The 22,012-nt window shown below is 28.5% G+C and overlaps 1 protein-coding gene across 12 annotated transcripts in view; it reads left to right on the top strand.

Annotated features, from left to right (window-relative positions):
• Nuak (Nuak family kinase 1) overlaps positions 1 to 22,012 on the top strand; it is a 148,820-nt gene that overhangs the window by 85,230 nt on the left and 41,578 nt on the right. For 8 of the 12 annotated variants that reach the window (XM_075288384.1, XM_075314442.1, XM_075288426.1 and 5 more), the window contains exons 7-13: positions 2,462 to 3,142; positions 10,169 to 10,538; positions 10,643 to 10,900; positions 10,974 to 11,087; positions 15,172 to 15,295; positions 19,638 to 19,759; positions 20,436 to 20,483. In XM_075288384.1, coding sequence (XP_075144499.1) covers positions 2,462 to 3,142; positions 10,169 to 10,538; positions 10,643 to 10,900; positions 10,974 to 11,087; positions 15,172 to 15,295; positions 19,638 to 19,759; positions 20,436 to 20,483 — 1,717 coding nt within the window. The remainder of the gene's footprint in view (positions 1 to 2,461; positions 3,143 to 10,168; positions 10,539 to 10,642; positions 10,901 to 10,973; positions 11,088 to 15,171; positions 15,296 to 19,637; positions 19,760 to 20,435; positions 20,484 to 22,012) is intronic. The other 4 variants (XM_075288407.1, XM_075288430.1, XM_075288422.1 and 1 more) reach the window with 2 other exon arrangements.

Below are 22,012 nucleotides of genomic sequence, written 5' to 3' on the forward strand. Positions count from 1 at the left end.
AGGGTTAAAGTTTGTTTATTTCTATAGAATTTTTTGTCAACATTTTATGCTATAGAAAATTTTCTCAAAATTTTATTTCTATAGAAAATTTTGTCAAAATTTAATTTCTATAGACAATTTTCTCAAAATTTTATTTCTATACAGAATTTCCTCAAAATTTTATTTCTATAGAAAATTTTGTCAAAATTTTATTTTAATTAGAAAATTTTGTAAAAATTGTATTACTATAGAAAATTTTGTCAAAATTTTATTTCGTTGGAAAATTTAGTCAAAATTTTATTTCTATAGAAAATTTTTTTTTCAAAATTTTATTTCTATAGAGAATTTTCTCAAAATTTCTATAGAAAATTATGCCAACATTTTATTTCTATAGAAAGTTTTATCAAAATTTTATTTCTATACAAATTTTTGTCAAAATTTTACTTAGGAAAATTTTGTCAAAATTTTATTTCTGTAGAAATTTTTGTCAAAATTTTATTTCTTAGGAAAATTTTGTCAAAATTTTATTTCTTAGGACATTTTTTTTCAAAATTTTATTTCTATAGTGAATTTTGTCAAAATTTTATTTCTATAGAAAATTATGCCATAATTTTATTTCTATAGAAAGTCTTATCAAAATTTTATTTCTATACAAAGTTTTGTCAATATTTTATTTCTTTGGAAAATTTGGTCAAAATTTTATTTCTATAGAAAATTTTTTAAAATTTTTTTTTCTATGGAAAATTTTATCAAAATTTTATTTCTTTGAAAATTTTGTCAAAATTTTATTTCCATAGAGAATTTTCTCAAAATTTTATTTCTATAAAAAATTTTATCAAAATTTTATTTCTATAAAAAATTTTCTCAAAATTTTATTTCTATAGAAAATTTTGCCAAAATGTTATTTCTATATAAAGTTTTATCAATATTTTATTTCTATACAAAGTTTTGTCAAAATTTTATGTCTATAGAAAATTTTTTCAAAATTTTATTTCTATAGAAAATTTTTTCAAAATTTTATTTCTATAGAAAATTTGGTCAAAATTTTATGTCTATAGAGAATTTTCTCAAAATTTTATTTCTATAGAACATTTTGTCAGAATTTGTTACATGCATAGAAGCAGTTCGAGATCGAAAAATATCGTAGGGATATCCTCTCTATCCGAGGGTTAAAGTTTGGTACTACGATCGGTTTTTATTGATATAGAAAATTTTCTCAAAATTTTAATTCTATAGAAAATTTTGCCAAAATTTAATTTCTATAGACAATTTTCTCAAAATTTTATTTCTATATAGAATTCCTCAAAATATTATTTCTATAGAAAATTTTGTAAAAATTTTATTTCTATAGAACATTTTGTATAGAAAATGTTTTGTCAAAATTTTATTTCTATAGAAAATGTTTTTTCAAAATTTTTATTCTATAGAAAAAGTTTTTTCAAAATTTTTATTCTATAGAAAATGTTTTTTTTTTAATTGTTATTCTATAGGAAAGTTTGTCATATTTCTATAAAAAATTTTGTCAAAATTTTATTTCTATTAAAATTTTATTTCTATAGAGAATTTTCTCAAAATTTTATTTCTATAGATTTTTTTTTCAAAATTTTATTTCTATAAAAAAATTTGTCAACATTTTATTTCTATAGAAAATTTTGTCAAAATTTTATTTCTATAGAAAATTTTGTCAAATTTTTATTTCTATTAGAAAATTTTGTCAAAATTTTATTTCTATAGAAAATTTTTGCAAAATTTTATTTCTATAGAAAATTTTTGGAAAATTTTATTTCTATAGAAAATTTTGTCTATATTGTATTTCAGTTTGTCTGCTCAAAGTTTTATTTCTATAAATTTTGTGAAAATTTTATTTTAATAAAACATAAACTTAAGGATGTTTAAGAAACGTAGAAAATGTTTTGCACTAAAAAAGGTATGAAAATTATCATCCCTGGTTTAACATGGAATGACACATCGAAAACATAAACAAGCCATTCTATAGCAAGAGTTGGTCTCCCAAAAAAAGAGAGTATTGCTCTCAGACTATTCCTACACACATTTTGAGAATATCATTGCTTACACTTATCATTTGTGTTCTCACCCAAAATTAGCTTATAATGCTGAGTATGAAATATCCCTGTATCCTATATATATAGTGTGTGTTATTTGTAACGGTATATTTGTACATAAGAATGATACCTATTCCATGAAGTTAGTTGGTATAATAATAAAACTGGTTAAGATCTTTAGTGACCCCATCATATGTATATATACACATTTCATATAAATTATTTTTGTATGTATTTTAGCCCATTTCTTTTTCAATAACAGTGATATAAGAGTAAAATAAGATCCTGATTTTTTCATTGTATATAGATTGAGTTTTGTGTTTTTTTCTCTTTTGTGTCTATGTGTGAATGTATGTATGTATGTATAACATATACTAGATTCATCTCATCATTGGTTATCATCATCTATTATATTTTAGTTTTACGCCACAGGCCACAGCAAACACAGCCATTAGCATCTTCTTCATCGTATTTCGGCAACGGCGGCGGGGGCTATGATCAAATGCGTGCTATCAGTGGGAGTTATCTAGGGTCTGGTAGTAATTTTAGCAGATCTACGGCCGATGCTAGAGGCATCTACAATTATAGCGATGCACCCACAATGATGCGTAAGCAGCAGACACAGCCTTCACTGACCGTTCATCATAGTACTACACTGCCAGCAAATGCAAACGCTTCTGCCCTCGCCGCTGCAAGGCATACCTTAATGGGGCGTTTGGCTGCTGGCGGTATTGGTAGTTTTCCACCTGAACAACAACAACAACAACCACCGCAACAACAGCAATTTCATAGCATGCATCATGCTCCTTCATATTATGCACCTTCATCGGCGACTATGTCATCCCAACCATCATCATTACCACCACACTACCACCACCAGCACCAGCACCACCATCATCAGCAACAACAACAACACCCACTGATGGCAACGCCATTTGGCACAGCAGCCACCGCCACCAATGCCAATCCAAATGCAAAAGCTGTCTCCAACAATACCACCAATACCTCCACAATCATGTCCTCCAACTCGAATGCCATACAAAATACAAACAGTACGCCAAAACCGTTCTATAACGCATCTCCGCCGTCATTGTGGAAAAGTAAGTTTAGCTGTCGTTTGTTAGTTCGTTCGTTCGTTCTTTCGTTCGTTCTTTCTTTCGTTCGTTCGTTCATTCGTTTCGTTACAAATAACAATCGTTGTTTGCCTGTTGATAGAAGCGTATGTTCCATATATACAACCACCTGATCTAATTTTATACAAAAACAACATAAAAATAACGACGAAAAAAGATTGTAGAAATACCAACACTTTTCATAGCGTTCTCTTTATTGTTTTCTGGAATGCGCTACACACAAAAAGATTCCACTTCAAATTTCCCTTTGTAGAGTTTGTAATTTTGTTTGTGCCCTTAGTTGGTGAGAATAGCCAGTAGTAGACCGGTAATTTTTATCCCAGATTTTGGCATATTTCAATTCCATTGTATTTTTTGTTGGCATTTTAATTGGCCTATCGTAATTCTCGATGATCAAGAAATGAAAATGTTTGTATTTGTACAATGTTTCCTCCGTCTCTGTTTTTCTCTCTTTTATTCTCTATTGCAAAGCACAAATAGCAACAAAAGCCACACATTTTGCAAAAGAACCTTATATCTAAGAGTCCATCCTTCTTCTTTAACGACTACACATTCACACACACACACGCACATAGTTAGATGCAAGCGAAAGCTAATATCACTCTTACCAAACGAAATTTTTGGTTAAAGATCGCTTTCGCCAGTAACACTGTTTGTTTAAACCAAATATAACTCGTTTGTAGAAAAACATTTGGGGCCGAAAAATTGAGATTTTTGGCATTTAATAGAAATAACATTAATGGCATTTATTGCTCTAAAAAAGATTTTATTTAAGGGAATACAATTTCTTCTAAAATAAACATTCGACCTAAAACCTTAACGATTTTTTTTTTACACTGCATTGGTGTTTTTGGAAAATAAAAGTATTTGTGCCGTTTGTACCTCGATCTTAATAGTTAAGTTTGGATTGGCCAATATATTTCCTGGTGTCCGGTATGTCCCATTCGATCACTTAATGCTGGACCAAACACTACTGTGAAGTAGAATTCCAAAACATATGACTTATTTACGGCCAAAAATTTCGTCCTGTATACGATTTTTTTGAAATTTATACTTTCTCATAATTTTCATTGAGCGTCTGGCAATACAAGATCGTGGATATTTGTCACGCAAAAAAAATCATTTTTTTCTCGGTAACAAAATTGTACACCAGTTTTCTTTCGACGTTAAAAAGGTCTTTTCCATGCCAAACAAAATGTTTGTTGGCCGCAAATAAAGATTTTTTACCTAATTTTAACAAGAAAAGAAACCTTCTTTGATCAAAATTTTCGTTTCCGAGAAAAAATCTTTTTCGATTATTAAATTAATTTCTTTTCTCGGTAACGCAATTTTAGACCAGCAAAGTTTGCTTTTGCTGTTCAAAAGGTTTCTTGCAGCCAAACAAAGTTTATTTGGTGCAAATAAATAAAGGTTTTTTTGCCTATAAAAAACTTCTTCGATCTACATTTTCACACCCACAATCTAGTGGCTATGTATTGTCATCACTCACGAATATTTAAATTTAAGGTTTCTGCATATGGAGACTACATCAGATTCTGTGCAAAAATAAACGACCAAAATTTGAAGAAAATGTTACCAAAACTCTACCAAATTAAAAAAAACTTATTTTGAAGTTTGTCAAAATTTTATTTCTATAGAAAATTTTGTCAAAATTTTATTTCTATAGAAAATTTTCTCAAGATTTTATTTCTAAAGAAATTTTCTCAAAATTTTATTCCTATGGAAGATTTTGTCAAAATTTTATTTCTATAGAAAATTTTCTCAAGATTTTATTTCTAAAGAAAATTTTCTCAAAATTTTATTCCTATAGAAGATTTTGTAAAAATTTTATTTCTACAGAAAAATTTCCCAAAATTTTATTTCTAAAGAAAATTTTCTCAAAATTTTATTTCTATAGAAAAAATTCTCAACATTTTTTTTTCTAAAGAAAATTTTCTCAAAATTTTATTTCTATAGAATATTTTATCAAAATTTTATTTGTATAGAAAATGTTGTCAGAAATTTTATTTCTATAGAAAATTTTCTCAAAATTTTATTTCTTTAGAAAATTTTGTCAAAATTTTATTTCTATAGAAAACTTTGTCAACATTTTATTTCTATAGAAAATTTTTTCAACATTTTATTTCTATAGAAAATGTTCTCAAAATTTCATTTGTATAGAAAATTGTGTCAAAATTTTATTTCCGTAGAAAATTTTGTCAAAATTTTATTTCTATAGAAAATTTTGTCAAAATTTCATTTCTACAGAAAATTTTCTCAAAATTTTATTTGTAAAGAAAATTCTCTCAAAATTTTATTTCTACAGAAAATTTTGTCAAAATTTTATTTGTAAAGAAAATGTTCTCAAAATTTTATTTCTATAGAAAATTTTCTCAAAATTTTATTTATATAGAAAATTGTGTCAAATTTTTATTTCCGTAGGAAATTTTGTCAAAATTTTATTTCTATAGAAAATTTTGTCAAAATTGTATTTCTGGAGAAAGTTTTGTCAAAATTTTATTTCTATAGAAAATGTTGTCAGAAATTTTATTTCTATAGAAAATTTTCTCAAAATTTTATTTCTTTAGAAAATTTTGTCAAAATTTTATTTCTATAGAAAATTTTGTCAAAATTTTATTTCTATAGAAAATTATGTCAACATTTTATTTCTATAGAAAATTTTGTCAACATTTTATTTCTATAGAAAATGTTCTCAAAATTTCATTTGTATAGAAAATTGTGTCAAAATTTCATTTCTACAGAAAATTTTCTCAAAATTTTATTTGTAAAGAAAATTTTCTCAAAATTTTATTTGTAAAGAAAATTTTCTCAAAATTTTATTTATATAGAAATTTGTGTCAAATTTTTATTTCCATAGGAAATTTTGCCAAAATTTTATTTCCGTAGGAAATTTTGTCAAAATTTTATTTCTATAGAAAATTTTGTCAAAATTTTATTTCTGGAGAAAATTTTGTCAAAATTTTGTTTCTATAGAAAATTTTGTCAGAATTTTATTTCTATATAAAATTTTCTCAAAATTTTATTTCTATAGAAAATTTTCTCAAAATTTTATTTCTATAGAAAATTTTCTCAAAATTTTATTTCTATAGAAAATTTTCTCAAAATTTTATTTCTATAGAAAATTTTCTCAAAATTGTATTTCTATAAAAATTTTACCAAAATTTTATTTCCGTAGAAAATTTTGTCAAAATTGTATTCTTATAGAAAATTTTCTCAAAATGTTATTTGTATAGAAAATGTTCTCAAAATTTTATTTCTATAGAAAATTTTGTCAAAATTTTTTTTCTATACAAATTTTGTCAAAATTTTATTTCTATAGAAAATTTTGTCAAAATTTTATTTCTATAGAAAATGTTCTCAACATTTTATTTCTATACAAATTTCTCAAAATTTTATTTATATAGAAAATTTTATTTCCGAAGAAAATTTTGTCAAAATTTTATTTCCGTAGAAAATTTTCTCAAAATTTTATTTCCGTAGAAAATTTTGTCAAAATTTTATTTCCGTAGAAAATTTTGTCAAAATTTTATTTCCGTTGAAAATGTTGACAACATTTTATTTGTATACAAAATTTTTTCAAGATTTTATTTCTAAAGAAAATTTTCTCTATATTTTATTTCTATAGATAATTTTCGCAAAATTTTATTTCTATAGAAAATTTTGTCAAAATTTTGTTTCTATACAAATTTTGTCAAAATTTTATTTCTATAGAAAATTTTCTCAAAATTTTATTTCTATAGAAAATTTTCTCAAAATTTTATTTCTATAGAAAATTATGTTAAAATTTAATTTCCGTAGAAAATTTTGTCAAAATTTTGTTTCTATGCTAATTTTGTTAAAATTTTGTTTCTATACAAATTTTGTCAAAATTTTATTTCTATAAAAAATTTTCTCAAAATTTTATTTCTATAGAAAATTATGTCAAAATTTAATTTCCGTAGAAAATTTTGTCAAAAATTTTGTTTCTGTATTTGTCAAATTTTGTCAAATCTTCGGCCTACTTACAAACAAAAACGAATCTGTGCCAAATTTCAGGACCATAGCGTCATTGAATGCAGTATCGTGATTACAACAATCGTTATATCATTTTAGAATTTCTCTCTGATCAAGAATACCCAGCAAAAACTGGGTAAGCACTAGTGATTCTTCCAGTAATACCGGTAATCAAAAACTTACTACTTGCAGTATTACCTGCTGGTATGCTTGCACCGAAGTACTTTCCTCCAATGTCATGCCCGTGTAAAAGTATTACTACAGATATATGTACGAAGAAGTTGTTACCTATTTTGGCGCAGGCATACTTGTACTCATACCCGGTACTAGGAGTTTTTGCTGGGATATGTATGTACTTTAATATAGTTGGAAATCTATATTGCGATGTGTTACAAATGGAATGACAAACTTATTATTATTATGGTTATTTTCGTGAGTCTGACTTTGTCCATTTTACCCGCGAATATTACCAAATTATTTTCGTGACACATGCATTGTTGCCACAGTTGGTAGAATTTTTAGTGTTTGCTAGATTGGTAGAATTATTGATGTTTTGTTACATTTTGCAAAATTTTCCTCCCCAACTAAGAGGAACTTCAATTTTTTACAGAAATAAAATTTTGAAAAAAATTCTGTAGAGATAAAATTTGGAAAAAAATTTCTATAGAAATAAAACTTTGAGTAAATTTTCTATAGAAATAAAATTTGGACTAAATTTTCTATAGAAATAAAATTTTGACAAAATTTTCTATAGAAATAAAATTTTGACAAAATTTTTTATAGAAATAAAATTTTGACAAAATTTTTTATAGAAATAAAATTTTGAAAAAAAATTCTGTAGAGATAAAATTTGGACAAAATTTTCTATAGAAATAAAACTTTGAGTAAATTTTCTATAGAAATAAAATTTGGACTAAATTTTCTATAGAAATAAAATGTTGACAAAATTTTTTATAGAAATAAAATTTTGACAAAATTTTTTATAGAAATAAAAATTTTGACAAAATTTTTCTATAGAAATAAAATTTTGACAAAATTTCTATAGAAATAAAATTTTAGACAAAATTTCTGTAGAAATAAAATTTGGACAAAATTTTCAATAGAAATAAAACTTTGACTAAAATTTCTATATAAATACAATTTTGACTAAATTTTCTATAGAAATAAAATTTTGACAAAATTTTTTATAGAAATAAAATGTTGACAAGATATTCTAAAGAAATAAAAGTTTGTCTAAATTTTCTATAGAAATAACATTTTGACAAAAATTTTTTATAGAAATAAAAATTTTGACTAAATTTTTTTATAGAAATAAAATTTTGACAAAATTTCTATAGAAATAAAATTTTGACAAAATTTCTATAGAAATAAAATTTTGACAAAATTTCTGTAGAAATAAAATTTGGACAGAATTTTCAATAGAAATAAAACTTTGACTAAATTTTCTATAGAAATAAAATGTTGACTAAATTTTCTATAGAAATAAAATTTTGACAAAATTTTCTATAGAAATAAAATGTTGACAAGATATTCTATAGAAATAAAATTTTGACTAAATTTTCTATAGAAATAAAATTTTGACAAAAATTTTTTATAGAAATAAAATTTTGACTAAATTTTCTATAGAAATAAAATTTTGACAACATTATTTTATAGAAATAAAATTTTGACAAAATATTCTATAGAAATAAAATGTTGACAAAATTTTCTATAGAAATAAAATTTTGACAAAATTTTTCTATAGAAATAAAATGTTGACAAAATTTTTCTATAGAAATAAAATTTTGACAAAATTTTCTATAGAAACATTTTTTTTAAATGTGGTAGATTTTGGCAAAATGTTCTTCAAATGTCGGTAGATTATTTTTTGGCACGAATGGCAGCTGTGGACACATGCCTATCTCTAATACCGTACAGTCTTTTGAACACTTCATATTTTCATTTTGACAAATTTTTTTATAGAAATAATATTTTGACAAAATTTTCTTTGGAAATATTTTTTTTTTAAATGTGGTAGATTTTGGCAAAATGTTCTTCAAATGTCGGTAGATTATTTTTTGGCACGAATGGTAGCTGTGGACACATGTCTATCTCTAATACCGTACAGTCTTCTGAACACTTCATATTTCCATTTTTCCATTACACCAAACAGTGTTTATAACCTTAGAATGGTTAATAAAAAAACCAATTAAAATCTTATATAAATATGGGAAACGATTCAATTAAAAACTATTATATTGGAAAATCATTGGATCAATTAAATTTTTAATTGACCAAAATACTGTTGTTTTTAATTGAATGCCGCTACCATTTTTGTGAATAGAGAAATTTCAATTAAAAATTAGCTAGATAATTTAATTTTATAATTGAAGCCTTTGTATTTGTGTGAAGAATTCGTAATCCTTTCATATAAATCTTGATCTCAATGGTAATAAAGTTACCAGAAACTATGGTGTCAAAATTATATTATAAAAATTAATTTATTTAATTAAAAATGCAGTTGCCGCAATTGTGTGCAGATCGACCATTTAATCCTTGAATATGAACCTCGTCATATGAATTGGCTACTTTGCACTTTGTTTTTCCCACAGCTCAATGGGAGTTGATTTGAATACTTTGTCTCTCTCGTCTCATTATGTCGGTCCCTAGCAGAGGAGTTAACCAGTTTCCCTGTAATATAGTATATTCAAAATTATGCCTCCTCCCAAAATTTCGTGTGTACTATATGTAGGCGATAATGTTGGAGATCCCTTGTCTTTATTTTTTTCCTTTATTTGTTTGCTTCAATGTTCTTCTTCATCACGCTCATCCTTCATCTGTCACTCATTTATTAGATTTTCTTAATTAACCATCTTCTAAAACCAGAGTATATATTAGAATTTTTTTATTGATAAATACAAATACTGTATATTTGAATGCTTTCAATGTTTGGCATATGAATCAAGCATTTAAAATTTAATCCAAAAATGAAATTTTGTTTTGTTCAATTCGTATAAATAGCAACTCAACAAGGTGTGGGTGATAATTACTCGAATGCAGCTCCTGCCGGTACCATGAAGACTTCTACAGCTTCGATTACTTTGAAATCAGCTACCCTTCCACGTCGTAAGCCTGGTCGATCGGAAATTCAATTGGATATTAAGGCTCCACCACCTATTGTTGAACAACCAGCAATGCGTTTCACCACCGAAATGCAACATCCTATTGCTGATTTACGCAGTGCACCACCACGTGAAGGTCCAGTTCCTTATAGTCCCATCAAGAATATGGCCAGTACCCGCGCCTCTAGTTTAGAACCCAAAGAACACATTATACACATACAAAAGCCTCCATCCACCTATGTGCGCACAACTTCCAATACAACAACAAGGTATATTTTGATTTATAAAAAAAAGGAAAAATAATTTAATAAAAAAAAACTACTATCTAATAAATAATAATTTGTTTTCTGTTTTTTTTTTTTTTGTTTTGCAGATCCGGATCATTATCACGTCAATCGACCAATGATTCTGAATCGGATGTTACAAATTTGTCACAGTCTACCATAACGGGATCCTCTCAGCCCATTAAAAAGAGTCCACGTGAATTCATCATACCCATTGCCGTTGAAGGTGGAGGCTTTATAACACCTCGTGAGGGTAGCATAGAACCTTCTGATTCGGGGAATACAGCTGCAACAAGCACATCGAGCAGATCAACGTTTGGTAGGCTAAGGCCAACGCGTCGTATTGGGTATGCGTAAAATAAAGCTATTCGTTTGTACGATTCCTGTTTTAATGGATTTCAAAATTACTTTTTTTTCTAGATCCTTACTTAGCGAAACTGGAGTTGATGATAGTTCGCCATTCCAAAAAATGCGTACCTCATCCTCTAATCGTGATGCTGATGATGATACACGTTTTACTTTGCACAAATTAAGGTATGTGGCAGTGAGACAAATCTAGGGAGACGAATCTATTGTGGTGAATCTATAATCGAAAGAAAAAAATCTATAATCATTGCAAATTAGGGAAAGTTTATTAAAACAGCAAACATACAACAATCATAGGAAAAAGTCTGCAAAAAAATTATTTCCAAGAAGCAAAAATATTGTTTTGTATTTTCGAGCCTTCTTAAAAAAAGCTTCTAAATGCGATGAGTAAACTTTTTGTTTGCTGTTATGACTTCATTTAAGAAAAATCAGATGTTTGAGCAATTACAAGATATATTCTATATATTTAGTTTCTAGATATCCGTTTTTGTTTGTTTGAACCATACTACACCCAGAGATATTTGAAACGAACATTAGAAACGTATGCTAAAATAGCAAACAGTCTGCTAAAAAAGGGAAACCTTTTTGTGTGTTGAAAACAATTCCAGATATGTGAAAGTATTTTCTCCTACAGTATTGAATAGAAAAAATATAGAAAAAAAACACAAGTGAACTAGAATTTCGAATAAAATGGTTTCTTCTCTTTTGTGAAAGAGTTCGAATACTAGGTAAAAGATATATGCTACAAAACTAATATTTATTTGACTGATGTAGTTCAAGTGTTTCATTAAACTCAATTACAACAGAAAAGGCAATCATAAGCTCAGAAGATAGAATAAAAAATTTAGATAAAAACTTAGCAAATTAAGCCTGTGAGAGAAGCATAATACAGTCGAAGCTCGGTTTTACGAACGATATAACAGGTTGGCTGATAAGTCCCCGGTCTAACAAAGAAAAACACATTTTTTGCCAAAGTTCGTTTTTATTATTCAACATAGTTCCCTTCAAGAGCGATACAACGATTATAACGACCTTCCAATTTTTTGATACCATCAAAATAGGCCTCAGTTTCGGCGATCACCTCTTCATTGCAGCCAAATTTTTTTCCCTACGAGCATCCTTTTGAGGTCTGAGAACAAGAAAAAGTCGCTGGGGGCCAGATCTGGAGAATACGGTGGGTGGGGAAGCAATTCGAAGCCCAATTCATGAATTTTGGCACTGTGCGTTGTCTTGGTGGAACAACACTTTTTATACCCACCACCATACAATAGTGACGGGGGTATAATAAGTTTGTCATTCCGTTTGTAACACATCGAAATATCGATTTCCGACTATATAAAGTATATATATTCTTGATCAGGGAGAAATTCTAAGACGATATAACGATGTCCGTCTGTCTGTTTGTTGTAATCACGCTACAGTCTTCAATAATGAAGCAGTCGTGCTGAAATTTTGCGCAAACTCGTCTTTTGTCTGCAGGCAGGTCAAGTTCGAAGATGGGCTATATCGGTCCAGGTTTTGATATAGACCCCATATAAACCGACCTCCCGATTTGGAGTCTTGGGCTTATAGAAATCGTAGTTTTTATCCAATTTGCCTGAAATTTTAAATCTAGAGGTATTTTATGACCATAAAGAGGTGTGCCAAAAATTGTGAGTATCGGTCCATGTTTTGGTATAGCCCCCATATAGACCGATCTTCCGATTTTACTTCTTGGGCTTATAGAAACCGCAGTTTTTATTCAATTTACCTGAAATTGGAAATCTAGAGGTATTGTAGGACCACAAATACGTGTGCCAAAAATTGTGAGTATCGGTCCATATTTTGGTATAGCCCCCATATAGACCGATCTCCCGATTTTACTTCTTGGGCTTATAGAAACCGCAGTTTTTATTCAATTTACCTGAAATTGGAAATCTAGAGGTATTGTAGGACCACAAATACGTGTGCCAAAAATTGTGAGTATCGGTCCTTGTTTTGGTGTGGTCCCCATATAGAACGACCTCCCGATTTGGGGTCTTGGGCTTATAGAAACCGTAGTTTTTATCCAATTTGTCTGAAATTGGAAATCTAGAGGTATTTTAGGACTATAAAGCGGTGTGTCGAAAATGGTGAGTATCGGTCCATATTTTGGTATAGCCCCCATATAGACCGATTTCCCGATTTTACTTCTTGGGCTTCTAGAATCCGAAGTTTTTATCCTATTTGCATGAAATTGGAAATCTAGAGGTATTTTTGGGTCATAAAGAGGTGTGCCGAAAACGGTGAGTATCGGTCCATATTTTAGTATAGCCCCCATAAGAACGATCTCCCGATTTAACTCCTTGGGTTTCTAGAAACCGTAGTTTTTCTGGTATTTTAGGCTCACAAAAACGTGCATCGGATTAAGTTTTTATCGGTCCATTTGGTAATACATCCATATAGACCGACTTCACTTCTTGAGGGTGTAGAAGGCGCACTGATCACGAAAATTGCTTGAAACTCAATGTAAAATTTCCAGATTTTACTTCTACAGATTTAAGATTTCAAATCAAGACGTTATTTTATAATTTTCTTGCACACTTACAAAAGATGTTAATGATTCCTCTAAAACTCAAACAAAAATGGTTCTTATAAATCCAGAATCTGATTTATAAGAACCACTCAGCCGACTGTCGATTGGACTCAGGAGTGTAGTGATGGAGCCATGTTTCATCCATTGTCACATATCGACGGAAAAACTCGGGTGTATTACGAGTTAACAGCTGCAAACACCGCTCAGAACCATCAACACGTTGTATTTTTTGGTCAAGTGTGAGCTCGCGCGGCACCCATTTTGCACAGAGCTTCCGCATATCCAAATATTGATGAATGATATGACCAACACGTTCCTTTGATATCTTTAAGGCCTCTGCTATCTCGATCAATATCATTTTACGGTCATTCAAAATCATTTTGTGGATTTTTTTGATGTTTTCGTCGGTAACCACCTCTTTCGGGCGTCCACTGCGTTCGCGCTCATTTCATCACGCTTGAATTTTGCATACCAATCAATTATTGTTGATTTCCCTGGGGCAGAGTCCGGAAACTCATTATAAAGCCAAATTTTTTCTTCCGCCGTATTTTTTCCCCTCAAAAAACAGAATTTTATCAAAACACGAAATTCCTTTTTTCCATTTTTTCACAATAACAAAAGTTGCTTCACAAAAGACGCTCTATCTCACAAACAAATTTTGACACGAATCATTTGAAGGTTGGTACTATATAAAAATAATATGCATTTAATGCTAGCGACGCCATGTATGTGTCAGACCGGGGACTTATCAGCCAACCTGTTATTTCGATGTGTTACAAACGGAATGACAAAGTTAATATACCCCCCATCCTATGGTGGCGGGTATAAAAATATTCAATTAAAAATTTAATTGATTCTACAAATTTTTTAATTGCAACAAAAATCAATCACACAAATTTATAGTATCAATTAATTTTTTTAAAATAGATCAATTAATTTTTTTAATTAGCTGTCAATTAATTTTTTTTTAATTCATACTATCAATTCTGTGATTGAAGACATTTCAATTAAACAATTAATTAGATCAATTAATTTCGTGATTGATTTTTTTTTGTGTGTTCAAGGAATCATTCATTAGAAGAATCAGTGTGAATTTGATATTTTTTTTTTTTGCAAGAAAAAAAGGTCGAAATGTCAAATTTTCCAAATATGGGAGATCAAAAATACAACCTTTACTAATGTCTACTTTTTGATTCTCATTACAAACCCTAATGGGTTCGATATATGCAAATCGGATAAGAATATACTTTGTAGATCCTTAACAGTTTTGGTGATTTCCAACTTCTTATGTTCCAAACGAAATCAATATTTTAAACATTCCTACACAGAAAAAAATTTCCCGAAAATTTTTCCAATTAAAATTTTAATTGAGCTTTAAAACATATTCAATTAAAAATTTAATTGAACCAACAATTTTTTTAATTGAAACAAAAATCAATCACGAAAATTAATAGTATCAATTAATTTTTTAATTGGATCAATTAATTTTTTAATTGGATCAATTAATTTTTTAATTGACCTTCAAATAAATTTTTAACTGATACTATCATTTCTGTGATTGAAGACATTTCAATTAAAAATTAATTGGATCTATTAATTTCGTGATTGAATCAGAAATTTTTTTGTGTATACTATGGTAGAGAGAGAGTATAAACTTTTAATAATTGCTTTACATTAATTTTTTCTTACATTTTTTAGGAGTTCGCGGCCGGTGAAAAAGTTGAGTCAAGACAATGATTCTCAAAGTTCTGGCGAAGAAGATGACGATGATGGTTTCGAAATTTTAACAGCCGAAAATCTATTTTCCACATTGTTACAACGTGTAAGTGTAATATAATAAAAATATAGCTCACCACTTTCGGAGAATTAAACCGTCACAGAATATGAATAAAATCAATAGTATATATATTAATTAAGTATTTAAATTAATTTAATTTATTTAGCTATTTAAGTTATTTTAAACAAGTATATACGGCCGTAAGTTCGGCCAGGCCGAATCTTATGTACACAGAAAAAAATATCACCAAAATATTTCCAATTAAAAAGTTAATTGAAGTTGAAAATTTTTTCAATTAATAAATTAATTGATACAATTAACTTTTTAATCATGATAGAAACATTAAGTTAATTAAGTCAATGATTGAAATTTTTAAAATGTTTAATTAAAAAATTAATTGATACAATTAACTTTTTAATCAAATTCGGAAGACTAATACAGTTAAAAAAGTGCTGATGTTTTTTTACTTTTTTAATTAAAAATGTATTTCAAACAATCATTTGTTAATCCAAATAAAAACTCTAAGCCAATCTAACTAAGAAATTAAAAATAGTTACCTTTTTAAAAATAGTTACCTTAACAAATTAATTGCGTTTTGCAATCAACATCAATTAAATTTTTAATTGAATCAATTAAAAAATTAATTGAATTTTGCTGAAAAAATCAATTAATTTTTTAATCAAGAATTTTTTCTATGCCCAATTAAAACTGTGATTGATACTATCATTTTCGTGATTGAAGACATTTCAATTAAAAAATTAATTGGATCAATTAATTTGGTGATTGAATCAGAGAAAAAAATTTTTGTGTGTACCCTCCACCATGGATTGCGTAGAAACTTCTGCGAAAGACTGTCATCCACAATCGAATTATTTTTTTGTGGTAAAACTTACCGATAGCAAGGTATCTTAAAACTTCTTAAAATCGTTTTCTAAATTGTGATTTAGTCCATACGTGGTATATATTAGACAAAAAAAGTTATGTATAGGTAAGTCTACAAATAATTACGAATCGATATGGACTTTTGCACGGTACGTGGAGACACAGAATTGAAATATGGGGTCGCTTATATGGGGGCTACAATTATGAACTTGATACGGACCAATTTTTGTGTGATTGGGGATAGATTTATCTGAGGACTATATATAACTATAGACCGATATGGACCTAGTTAGGCATGGTTGTTAACGGCCATATACTAGCACAATGTACCAAATTTCAACTGACTCGGATGAAATTTGCTCCTCCAAGAGGCTCTAAAACCAAATCTTGGGATCGGTTTATATGGGGGCTATATATGATTATGGACTGATATGGACCACTTTTGGCATGGTTATTAAATATCATATACTAACACCACGTACCAAATTTAAAACAGATCGGATGAATTTTGCTTATCCATGAGGCTCCAAAACCAATTCTCGGGATGGGTTTATATGGGGCTATATATAATTATGGACTGATATGAACCAACTCCTGCATGGTTGTTGGATACCATATACTAACACCATGTACCAAATTTTACCTGAATCAGATGAATTTTGGTCTTCCAAGAGGCTCCGGAAGTCAAATCTGGGGATCGGTTTATATGGGGGCTATATATAGTTATGGACTGATGTGGACCAATTTTTGCATGCCCGTGTAAAAATTGGTGGATCTGGCCAGATATTATTAGATCTCCTGCCATATCTGATTAGATATGATAGTATATGTAGGCAGATCTGGTCAGATCCGAAAAATGGTAATATCTGATCAGATCTAATTCTAAAGGAATTAGATCTGACCAGATCTCAAATTTGGCCCACATCTAATTACATCTAATTTGATATAATTAGATGTTAATATATCTAATTATATATAATTTTATCTATAAATTTCCAATATTACTGAAATTACAGTAATTAATAAAAAGATTTATTTTAGGTATTATAATGAAAGTGTATTTAATACAGCAAGTTGGCTCAAACCTATTTTCGTTATATCTACGCCTAGGAATAAAAGTATAAGAATTCAATTAAAAATATATATACATAGCCACTACGTTTCTGGCGTTTAAATTGTCCAAGCCATTGTGGCATTGCTCTCTTCACACATTTTTTTACATTAGTCTCCCAGTTCCTCTCTTTGGCTACTCGGAATGAAACTCTGAAAAATATAACATAAAAATACAGAAGATTGAAATAAATACCAATAATACATATACTTACCAATAATTGCTTCTCGTGCCCAATAATTCAAACCAACGCTATAAGGAATCGTTTGTGCGAAGTCCCTAATACCATACATGAATAATATATATGTTTCATGATGCAAACCATCTCCAAATCATTATTTTATCTTTTTGACTTGGATAATACTACATTCTATCGCAAATACGAAAATGGCGTGGCTATAAATTATCACGTTGCTACTCGGTCTCCTTAATCTTTCCGTCCAACTAGAAAGGGAAAATATTAAATAAATAAAAATAGGACCCAAACGATAAACTTACCTCATCACTTCTCATACTCCTTGATCTTCGTCGAAAAATGAGAATACATTAAATTTTTATATGAAAAAAACATAAAAATATCAAACTCGCATTATCCAATATTTGATACCAACATTTTGTTTTAAATTTAATAACAACAACCGTTGCTAATGGTGATTGTTATGTGATGATATTTTTGAAAACAAACACGACAGTTATGTCTGAACGTAAGAAATTTTGAATTTTTAAAATGATATTGAAAAAGGTTTCTTCGAACTGTCACAACATATAAAGATTGTTTGATTATGTTCACCACTAGTTGTGATGTGTGACCAAACATATTTAATTGTAACAATATATATCACGTTAACATTCTCGTAACAAACATATTAATTTTACACCCAAACATACACATATTTTTGTTATCCGTATAGCAGTACTGGTTCATGACTTAATGCGATACATATAATTAGATATGGAGCTATATATAGTATATATAATTAGATATGATATTATATATGAAGATATACAATTAGATCTTACCAGATATGACTGATACAATTAGATATAACAATATATATAATGAGATCTTCAATCAGATCTAATCATATAGAACACTATATATAACATATCTCCGTAGATCTATTTATATCCACAACCATATCTGAACAGATGTAATTATATATATTTTGATATTATTAGATATGATCAGATCCACCGATTTTTACACGGGTGGTTGTTAGAGACCATATACTAACACCATGTACCAAATTTCAGGCGGATCGAATGAAATTTGCTTCTCTTAGAGGCTCCGTAAGCCAAATCGGGGGATCGGTTTATATGGGGGCTATATATAATAATGGACGGATGTGGACCAATTTTTGCATGGTTGTTAGAGACCATATACTAACACCATGTACCAAATTTCAGGCGGATCGGATGAAGAGGCTCCGAAAGCCAAATCGGGGGATCGGTTTATATGGGGGCTATATATAATAATGGACCGATGTGGACCAATTTTTGCATGGTTGTTAGAGACCATATACTAACACCATGTACCAAATTTCAACCGGATCGGATGAAATTTGCTTCTCTTAGAGGGTCTGCAAGCCAAATTTGGGGGTCCGTTTATATGGGGGCTATACGTAAAAGTGGACCGATATGGTCCAGTTGCAATACCATCCGACCTACATCAATAACAACTACTTGTGCCAAGTTTCAAGTCGATAGCTTGTTTCGTTCGGAAGTTAGCGTGAGTTCAATAGACGGACGGACAGACGGACGGACATGCTCAGATCGACTCAGAATTTCACCACGACCCAGAATATATATGGGGTATTAGAGCAATATTTCGATGTGTTACAAACGGAATGACAAAGTTAACCCTGGACAGTCATCCTTATTTTTTGTACACTAACGTCATCCTTCGTCATTTTGACTACGGCTTATTTCAAGATGCTATAATTTGCACTGTGAGCAAAAATGTGAACCAAAATTGAATTTATTTTCTTATTCATTTTGTTTTTAATTAGAATACAACAAAAATTCATAAAATATTTGCATTTGTATAACTTAAATTTATCATTTCCCAATCGACTAAAATGCATTTTAGATCGAAAATGAAATTACGCGTCGTCATTATGACGAAGGATGACTGTCCAGGGTTAATATACCCCCTCCTATGGTGGAGGGTATAATAAACAAAATTTAATTGATTTAATTTTTTTTTTGTGCTTCTAAATAAAATTATGTTAAATTATTAAAACCCCATTACTAAAGTTATTTATATAAAACGGTAGTTTATTTATTATTATTCTAAAATAATTTAAATTACTTTATAACTTGAGAAGTCTTTGGTGAGGGTATATTTCCTGATATGTTTTGTTATTTCTAATATTAATTTTCTTTATTACATAGGTCCGTGCTTTGACAAATCGTATGAATGTAAACAATGATATTACCTCCGGTTTTCCAAGCTCAAGTCGTATATTAAGCAATATGAGACCAAGTCCATTCTGGAACCAGGATCCATTTGGCAGGTGAGTTTTGATGCTTTTACCACTTCGATATATCACTACTACTACTAATTGTCTATTTGATAATTCTTAAGATTTGTTGAGATTTTGTTATATGTTCTTTTGTTTTTTTTTTTTTTTGCTTCTTTATCATAATAATAAATAATGTTCATTATCGATTTTATACTTTTAATTTCACTAACTGCATTCACTTAAAATGCTAATAAAAACTATATATTTTTACATTTTATTTCCATGCTGCGCTTTTTAACAATACTCAAAATATAAAACAAATAAATAAAACGAAATATTAATGTAAACCAAAAAAAAAACATTTGAATTCTATACAAATCCATGTGTGTTAAATTAAAAATAAAAAAATATTAAAAAAAATGTAAAACGGCAAAACATAATGTCTCATCTATATGTACACCCCAAAAAAATTTGCAAACAATGTCATCGAATACATGATTATGATGATGATTGATGTGGAACATGGATAATTTTTTTATGTTACTATACTGTTGTCGTTGCATTTAATGTTGCCTTGTCGTTTATTGCTTATTTTGTACCCGAATAATGCAACCAATTGTGCATTCCCCATTTGGTAATCATTATTCGTTATTGTAAATGCAACAATTTGAAAATATGACCCCCCCAACTCCTACAAAATTTGTTTCAACGCATTTATCCTATGTAGAACTAAAGTGAGTTATACATATAGCGAAACAATCGAAAAGAAACAAGTGTAAGTATATAAATATTCCACCTGATGTATCAAAAGCTTTTTTTTATAATTTTTTCCTAAACTCCTTGTCACCTCTATGTAACTTCTTGTCGCCTATGCATGAGTAGTATCCTATTTGTTAGTCTAATTACATTAAGGATGTTATTGAATAAAATAAAATCACGTTGTTTTGAGTAGTCAACCTTAGCTTGCGATAACTTTTTGTTTTTTGTTTAGTCCTTTACCAAGTTTTGTATATAATTCCCAAAAGCTTATTTTCTATCAAAATTCAACTCCAAACTCCATCCTCCCATTTGTAGGTCCAATAGTTTGGAGCCCTCTATACGGAATAGGAATTCAAATACTAGTTTCTTCTGTCGCTTATGTAGATTTTTACTTTGCCTTAAACCCAAAAATTGTTGCCTGTAAGTTTAATGAAAATCTGTGCACCAAAACCGTATGAAAAAAATATATATATTCATGTTTGAGTGGTATTTCAATGTCAGTCAATGTAGTGTTAAATGTTCGCTCGAAGAAATTTGTTTGTAGACACAGCAAACAAATCTATTGAAATAGCAAAAAGTCTGCTGATAAAGGGAAAACAGTCACTTTTTGCTAAAATAGCATACAAAGTTTGCCGATTTCCATAGGACATTTTTTTTATTAGGCTGGAATATATAAAAAAAATAATTTGGGGCTATTAAAAAAAAAAAACAAAAAACAAAAGTAACTTTCTTTTTCAAATTTTGGAGCTATTCTCAAATTTAGACATAATAGCAAACAAAATGTTTGCTGATTGCATTTAAAAGCTTTCAAAATTATTAGAGAACTGGAATATACAAAAACATATTTTTGGTTCTTTAATCCATTCTTTCGAAAGTTTTTTATATCCTAAAAATTTTACAAATTGCCCTGAATCACAGAGATATAACAGTAGCGACATTCTGCTGATATTTCTTTTGAGTGTAGTAGCGCCTAAGAATATGTGAAAATAACAGTTCAATTGAAAACTTTTATAATTCATTGACTAATGGACACGGTTGCCACAGTTGGTAGAATTCTAACAAAAATGTTAAATTTTTTACTATCTGGAAGATTGATAGAATTCTTGATGTTTTGGTAGAAAACAAAGCATTAAACATTAACATTTTCTGTAGAAATAAAATGTTGAGACAATTTTCTATAGAAATAAAATTTGGACAAGATTTTTTATAGAAATAAAATTTTGACAAAACATTTTATAGAAATAACATTTTGCAAAAAATTTCTATAGCAATAATATTTTGTCCAAATTTTATTTCATTAGAACATAAAATAGACATAAAATTTTGCAAAAATTTTCTATAGAAATAAAATTTTTAGAAAATTTTCTATAGAAATAAAATTGTGACAAAATTCTCTAAAGAACTAAAATGTTGACAAAATTTTCTATAGACACAAAATTTTGCAAACATTTTCTATAGAAATACAATTTTTCAAAAATTTCTATGGAAATAAAATTTTGCAAACGTTTTCTATAGAAATAAAATTTTGCAAAAAATTTCTATAGA

Source organism: Haematobia irritans, chromosome 1 (assembly GCF_050003625.1).
Source record: "Haematobia irritans isolate KBUSLIRL chromosome 1, ASM5000362v1, whole genome shotgun sequence".
NCBI lineage: Eukaryota > Metazoa > Arthropoda > Insecta > Diptera > Muscidae > Haematobia > Haematobia irritans.